General features: G+C 43.1%; 1 protein-coding gene across 4 annotated transcripts in view; it reads right to left on the minus strand.

The window, feature by feature from the left end:
* KCTD3 (potassium channel tetramerization domain containing 3) overlaps positions 1 to 8,264 on the minus strand; it is a 57,230-nt gene extending 48,966 nt beyond the window's left edge. The window contains exon 1 of one of the 4 annotated variants that reach the window (XM_045011445.1): positions 7,907 to 8,264. In XM_045011445.1, the coding sequence (XP_044867380.1) occupies positions 7,907 to 7,980 (74 nt within the window). In that variant the 5' untranslated portion in view covers positions 7,981 to 8,264. Of the gene's footprint in view, positions 1 to 6,369; positions 6,390 to 6,622; positions 6,663 to 7,906 lie in introns of those variants that run through there. The other 3 variants (XM_045011443.1, XM_045011446.1, XM_045011447.1) reach the window with 3 other exon arrangements.
* Positions 8,265 to 8,518: the final 254 nt, after the last annotated feature.

Here is an 8,518-nt window from a genome sequence, read left to right on the forward strand (position 1 = left end):
TTTTGTTACTTGTGCTACTGCAAGGAGATTTTCTGTAACTTTTCAGCTGTTGGTTTTGTAAATCTTCCTTTATCATCAGGAATATACTGTAATTCAATTTTTCCCTCTTAAATAAAATATCCACATACCACAATTAGGTATGCATATAAAATTTAGAATAAGAGAAACAATTTTTCCTAATTTGCCGTAGCCAAAGAAAACAGTGATTTATACTACAATACAGTAAATACAGTCATTTGTCAATCTTGAAACCTTTGAAAATTCTTTAAATATATTCTTTAAACATCCAAAATTTCAGTTATTTAAAGCTTCTCCAATTGTCCAACTATATCCTCCTTAGAATAATTAGGTAAACATCACTTTTATTTATAGCACTTTATCTCAAAATAGGAGTAACTCAATTTTGAAATGATACAAAACATTACTTTAGCTATGCCCTGTGAACTTTTTCCAAAGCCAAGAGCTTATGACCACCATTCACCAGCTATATGTCAATGTCCTATAAACATCTAATACAGAGAAGCCTAATTACCAATGACTTTCTATGAGACTTTGGATCCTAAATCAGTCAAGGCATGCTTTGCTCAGCATTGCAATGCCTAAGTACCTTCAAGAATTTGGGCCCTAAGCAATACTGGCCTAGTTTTCACTAGGATATATATGTGCTCAGAAATCCTGAAAAATCAAGCCATTTATGGAGGAGACCAACTTTAAGCACTCACGTGTTAAAAAAAAGTGTTAGAAGAATAAATCAGAAAACTAAAAACTGAAAGAAAACAAAAAACCCGCTGGCTAATTCTCCATGAGTAAATCCAAGTGAGAAAATCATGCAAGACAGACAATAGCACTTTGAAACAGTATATCATTATAAGAAAGTGGGGATACAGTCCTTATTTCACGATAGCACAATTTACTACATAGGTTGGGAAAAGAGTGTCTGTACATCTGGGTATAGTGTTTAGATTACCCACAAATGCAAAGTTTGTTTTTAAAGTCATATGATACATAAAGTACATAATCAGCAATAACCCACATTTAGATTAATAGATTTAACAATACAGTTTAGATATTAGAATCCAAATACTCAGGTACATCACTCAAAAATTTGTAGAGACATTTGGTTGTGGAAAGCAAAATATATCAATGAATGAAGATTGTTCCTCAGTAACTGAGAATTAGGATAGGTTGTCCATTTAGAGGGGGAAAAAAAAGTCCATCAGGAAAGTATTTGAGTTACTTTCCAGACTGCACTTCTCATCGGCACTCCAGCTCATCCCTCCTGGTATTGCTGATGTCCAGTGATGTGTTCTATGTAGATGTCCCTCGACCACTTGATGGCATTTGACACCATGAGTTGCCACATCAGCTGAGTTTAGCACTGACTGCCTCCACATTCTCTCGGCACTCACTCGTTACTGAGGTCCCGTGCGCCCAGGGCTCCGACGATCAGTGCGCGAGTTTGGACTCTGTAGCCCCTAGTTCTCAGTGTGTTGGACAGAGGGGTGTATTTCTCCAGCTTTCAAGCTCGGGCATCGTGGAAGGCCGGGGTCCTGTTTTCAAAGGGCACTGTGATGTCCACCATGATGATCTTTTTCCGGTTCTCGTTGGTGATGACAATGTCCGGACGCAGTTGGCTGTCAGTTCCAGTATTACTTACTTAACTGTCATAAAAACTAGTATTCACTGTTACTAGAGTTAATATGAGCATTAAAATTACTAAGAGTTTAATACAGATAATACACATGCAGAGCAAGAAATGTAAAAATAAAATCTAGACCTCATTTCTGGGACTGAGAAGTAGCAATTCCTAGTAAAGGTTATACACGCAATAATTTATATATCCAGTAACATACAGCTAAGTGAGCAGCCATACCAGACATCAGCCCACATCAGATGTGGAAGTTGGGCAGACCAAAAACTGAGTGCGCCTTCAAACTTTCAAAAACTGTTATCTGCATCACTGCTATACTTCTTGAAGAATTACTGTATTTATAAAATGACTTTTTAATTTTATTGTGATTAAGGAAAAGACAGAAAAATAAATGAGAACTGGAGATAACAGATATTCAAGCTATATTTCTTTTATGTATCAGTTATAAAACCATTGCCCTTGTGCAGCATCAATTATCCTATCTGAAAGGGGTGGAGGAGGAAATAATAGTTGCAGGTCTACAGGGTATGTTACAAGGCCTTGGTCAATAAGATTTTGACATGCACAAAAATATTAACAGAATGGAAGGGGACACTTGAACTCATGGTCTGCTTACTCCCCAGTCTAGAGCACCTTACTGTAGGGTACTTGTTATAGAATCATAGAATATCAGGGTTGAAAGGGACCTCAGGAGATCATCTAGTCCAACCCCCTGATCAAAGCAGGACCAATCCCCAGACAGATTTTTGCCCCAGATCCCTAAATGGCCTCCTCAAGGATTAAACTCACAACCCTGGGTTTAGCAGGCCAATGCTGGGGGAAGGCTCACTCTCCTTTTCTGAGACTGCACACAATGTGTCTAGATTCTTCTTCCCATACAAAAAAAACAGGTGTAAAGAAATATGAAGGAATGCAAGCGAAGGTGACTAAAAGTGAAGTTAGCCATTTTCACGAGTAACACCTTGTAAAATAATCTTTCCAAAAGTTTTACAGTCTGATATTCAGGGCCATATTCAGCCATAAAGCTAGAGAATGCAACTCCAGTGACTTTAGAAGACTTGTGACAGAATTGAATTTGGCCCTTATATTGTAAAATAAGTTTTTGAATCAAATCACTTCTTTGCACAACACATGCAAGCATATTGAAGATAAGCTATATTAAAGAAAAACATTAAAGTGTAACTAAAAAGTATCTTGTAATTTAGGAAGGCTATTATAAATGGTAAACTTTTCAGTCTATAAGCAATACTAATCAAATGTTTACCAATATAAAATTTTCAGGGGGGGGGAATCTTTATTGTATTTCCTGAGATACACCTTAGTATGTCAAAGTCTTTCCTTATTTTTTACTGTGAGCTTGTTCAAGCTTTTTATTAATATCTGAAATAATATACAGTGCAACAGAATAACAGAAGTACACCCAATGATATGAATGTCCCAGTGTTGTATTCACTCTCAAGGAAGAGAGTTTCATGATGTTTCCCTAGCCTGGCCTACCACCCCATTGTTATCTTGTCTCTTTTACCCTGCACAGTTAGTCTGTTGCTAACTCCTGCTGTTTACATATACATCCCTTTCCACACCTACTGTCAAAATCTCTCTGTGCCTTGATAATCTCCTTGCCTCAAAAACTGTAACCTCCTTCTTTCTGGCCTTACCAACATACAGCTCATTCACCTCTAGCCTATCTACAACTTTTCACAAGTCGTTTCACTGACTCCAAATCCCTATCTTAAAACTTTTCATGTTTTTATCCCAAGACCACAGAGCATAGTGACATGATGCATACCATATCATCCTAACCCTTCTAAATCTTAGGTTGTGTATTCCTTCCTCCCTCTACATCCTATTTTGCTACGCTCAATTTAGAATACAAGAAGGCAACGATCATGTTTTTACTCACTATGTAAAGCATCATATTGCATCTATAGTGCTATACAAAAAAATCAGTCTTTCCTATCTTCTTTAGGAAACAGCCCATAACTCATTCAGGAGCCCTTCTTCCTTTCAAAGAGACCTGACACTCACACTCTTCTTCAGATATTATTCATATTTCCATGCCTTTTTAAAAAAAAGAATGCTGCACTGTACTAAATAAGGTGGATTCCCAAACAAATGCAAAATTAAATGTTGGAAAGAAGAAAGGAAAAGATATAGACAAGCAACAGCTTGGCCAAGGCACATATACCTGAGTAAGATATGGACAAATTACTTTAATCTCCCCCAGGTCCATTCCCTCTTTCTGAGGCTATGTCTACACTACAGTTTATGTCAGCATAATTTATGTCAGTCAGGGGTGTAAATAAATCACTCCTGAGTGACATAAGTTACACTGACATAAGTGCCGGTGTGGACAGCGCTACGCTGGCAGGAGAGTTTCTCCCACCAACGAGCTCTCTCCTGTCAGCTTAGAGCAGCTACATTAGAGAGCTTACAGCGACGCAGCTGCATTGGTGCTGTAAACTCTCTAGTGTAACCATGCCTTGAGACACTTATTCTGCACACAGAAAACGCGAGGCTACTTTGTAAACAACAAAAATCACTATAACAAGTATGTTCGTACCATGATATTTTAGAAGTTGCAGGAAAGTATACTCGCAGTTTTATCTACTTTGAAAAAAATTATTTATTTTCATTGCTTTAATCTTTCTACTGTAGTGTTAGCACTTAACATAAGCATCACTCTTCTACTTTCCTATTTACAAGCCATTATACTGTACATTCTACTAATACAATACATAATTTTCAGAAATGTAAGGGAAAATGCACAATTTTGTAGGGGTTAAAAAAAATTACAAACTCAATCTGTACAGGATTCTCAAGTTTAGCACCCAAAATTTATACAAGGCATTATCCACATAGCTTTGGAAAGGCATTTGCTACATTGACAAAGCAGTAACAAACTTACAGAAATACAATAAAATACTGAAAATAAAGTTGGGTATTTGAGGTATGAGAACCAATACAGTTAGATCCGCTGAAGTTGTATATTTAGCAATACCCATTTTTTCTAGAAACATGTAATTGCAAACCTGGACTACGAAAAACTATGGAGACAAAGTAAAGTGAAGGTCAGAGTGGTGGTTTCTTTTGTAAACCAGGGAATCTAAAGAAATTCCTACTCTAAATCCGTTACCAAATTAGCAATTCAATAACTCTTAGTCTGAAGTCACGTATTTCTCCCTCAACATGTCTCCTGCTTATACTTCTCTGTGATTTTCATAATCATTTGCTAAATATGTTTCAAAACGTGATCTGCAGTTTTGGGACTTAAGTGACTTACTCCTAAAAACTGTACAAATAGGTCACTGTTACTGCAGAATAGTGAAGGTTTCTCAAGGTAGGCACAGCCAACCCTGGTTTGGGTTATACTTACACAATATAAATTTTAACCAATGCTGTAAATTGGCCCTGAGGACACTTTCAGATATCAGCTTTGCCTACTAATTTTAAGGTGTCACGTATGCAGGAGTTTCAGTAAATCAGAGTTATAGTATAATCAGAGGCCTGTGTATTCTGAGATTCTGCAACATTTGCTACAGAAGGAAAGTTTGCTGTACAAATGTACTATAAAATATCAGCTTTAAGTTTTTAGCAAGTTATGTTTCTAGACCATATGGCTGCAAAGATAACCTTGAAAACACAAAGTAAGTGGAAACTAACGCAATGCTGTCTTTGTGAATCTGCAGACAGCTTGAAACTATTGCTCCAAGAGGTATGAATTATATTCATCTCAATGAAGTGTTCTCTTCCTTATGTTTCAGAGTGCACTCTAATGACAATATTGTTGTCTATTTTGCTGCTTATCATTTTAGCAAAAACATTCAGCTAACATATTAACCCCATAATCCGAAAGCTGCCCTAATTGTTCCCTAACAAATTTTCAAAACTTCCAAGTCCATCCTCCCAGCTCTGTACGCACAATTTACAATGCAGTTATGCATTTTTAATACAGAATGCTTCCTTGTATCAGACACTGAAAGTAGAAGAGCCGCAAAAAATAAGCTGAAATTAATATCAAAACAACAATACAGGGTAACTATACTTACATTATTCATTTTCATATTTCATAAAAACCTCGATTTTAATACATCTGAGGCTGACACAGATGTTCCAGACTTTCTACTAGATTGCTAGAGAATCCAAGGCCTTGTAGTACAGTATATAAAGGCTTGGAAGGATCAGATTTTTAATCACAAAATGTTGATTTCACCATACATACAAACCAATACAAATATTTCCATTAAACCAAAATGTACAGATAAGCAAAATAAGAAAAATGCTGCTTGTGAACGTATTATGAGATTAATTTAAGAATATTTGTTTTGTATATTTTGCATGTGATATTGACAATTTGTGCTTCAACAGTTACAAATCTAACTTTTTCAACCTCAACATCTGCTGTCATGAAAATGCTGTTGTCTGACACCACCCATAATTTCCTGCAACTGTAAAAATTTAAATAAATAAAAACTGGAAAAATACTTAATGCCCATATTTTGCACAACAGCAAACACATTGATAGAAATAAAAAAATGCTTAAAATAATCATTGATGTCTGTCAAAATTATAACAAATATCAATTCCATTCTCCAACACTTAATTATATGGAGCCCTGACCAGAACATTCCAACCCCTTAAATATGTTTTATTCCAAAAGATTCAAATACCATTCACAGACATAAATATGATAAATTACTGTAACCATTTTAAAATACCTAGGAGCAGTAGACAGTCCTTGGGACAGAGAGAGAGGACAGAGTTACAACATCTGCTTTCCCCCTGGATAGTCCTGATTTTGACTCGTTTGCAACGTTAGATGGGCCCAAATGTTCTTTATCACCCAGGCAGTTCCATCCAAAACACAACCTTGGCAAAGCTACCTGCAACATGGCAAAACTTGGGTACATCCCCACAATGAGTTCCCTTTGCAATGTGATTCCAAATATCAAGATCAAAATGCAATGACACCTGGGCTCAGCAGCTTCGGGACAAGCCCTATCACCAGGAAACCAGGGCAAGACTGGGACGCAGGCAGACCAGAACACAGAATAATGCAACAAGTCCCAGGTGGACTAGGTCACAATGACATAACTAAACAGATCCTGTCCCTGGGACACCTGAGGGAGATGCATTATCCACCTAGCCCTGCACCCCAGACTAGGGCTCTTCTCCCATTAAACACCCCTGCCCCACACCTAACTTGCACTACCTTCCCCCAAACTTTGGTCCCCAGCTCCCTATCACTGGGTCTTCCCTCTCCCTTACGCCCCCATCGACCCTACACCAATTCACACTGTCCTCTCCCAGACCCCGCGGCCCATTGCTGCTCCCCTTATAGACTCATAGACTTTAAGGTCAGAAGGGACCATTATGATCATCTAGTCTGACCTCCTGCACCACGCAGGCCACTCCAGCTCTCACTGGCCTCCACCAGACCCCACTGCCACCTCCTTCCAGCTCTCGCTGCCCTCCCCCAGACCCCGCTGCCCATTGCTGTTCCCCCCAGCTATCACTGCCCACCCCCAGACCCCGCTGCCCATTGCTGTGCCCCCCAGCTCTCACTGCCCACCCCCAGACCCCGCTGCCCATTGCTGTCCCCCCCAGCTCTCACTGCCCACCCCCAGACCCCGCTGCCCATTGCTGCCCCCCCCCAGCTCTCACTGCCCACCCCCAGACCCCGCTGCCCATTGCTGCCCCCCAGCTCTCACTGCCCACCCCCAGACCCCGCTGCCCATTGCTGTCCCCCCCAGCTATCACTGCCCACCCCCAGACCCCGCTGCCCATTGCTGTCCCCCCCCAGCTCTCACTGCCCACCCCCAGACCCCGCTGCCCATTGCTGTCCCCCCCAGCTCTCACTGCCCACCCCCAGACCCCGCTGCCCATTGCTGTCCCCCCCAGCTCTCACTGCCCACCCCCAGACCCCGCTGCCCATTGCTGCCCCCCGCCAGCTCTCATTGCCCTCCCCCAGCCCCCGCTGCCCATTGCTGCCCCCCCCAGCTGACCCCGCTGCCCATTGCTGCCCCCGCCAGCTCTCACTGCCCACCCCCAGACCCCGCTGCCCATTGCTGCCCCCCCCAGCTCTCACTGCCCACCCCAGACCCCGCTGCCCATTGCTGGGGCTCCCCCCCACACTCCACACTCCCCTCCCCTAGACCCCTCTTCCCAGCCCCAGGATCCGCCCCCCCATGCCAGCTCGGACCCCTCACTCCCCCATGGGATCCCATCCCCGCAGCGCGCCCCGACCCCGCTCACCTGGTGCCCCCTACATTCAGCTGGATGATCTCCCCGCTTCCCGCGCCGGCGAAGCCCCCGCCGTTCCCCGCCATCTTCCCCGCCGCCGCCTGCAGCTCCGGGCAGCGCCCGCCGCCACCTTCCACCGCAGCCGGAGCCCACGGAACCAGCTGGAGGCGGCAGCTGGGGGAACGTGCAGCGGGGCTGCCCCGGGCGTGGGCCACCGCGGGAGGAACCGGGTCCCGAGAAGCTGCGGCCCCGCGGGCTCAGGCCAGCAAAGGCCGCGCCGCCTCCCCACTCCCTGGCCGGAGCCGGGCGGAAAGTGCCATGGCAACGCGCAGCACCTGGAGGAGGGGGCCCGGCAGGGGACAAAATACTCTTGAGTTGTTCGCGAAACGAGCAGGGGAGGGGAGGCAGAGCTGTGGGGACGCCATGGGCGGGAGGGTTCGAAAGCCTCCACGCACACACCCCCCGCCACTCCTTCGGTAGCAGAGTACACACCCACCTCAGTGGGGCATACACACGCGGCAGTTCCCCCAAAGTAGGGGACTAGCCCCACACGCCCAAACTGAGGAATCCTCCCTCTCCTCCTCTCTCGCCAAACAGGCAAAACTCCTCTCTCTATTAATCTGT

The sequence above is a fragment of the Mauremys mutica genome, chromosome 3 (assembly GCF_020497125.1).
Source record: "Mauremys mutica isolate MM-2020 ecotype Southern chromosome 3, ASM2049712v1, whole genome shotgun sequence".
In the NCBI taxonomy this organism is placed as follows: domain Eukaryota; kingdom Metazoa; phylum Chordata; order Testudines; family Geoemydidae; genus Mauremys; species Mauremys mutica.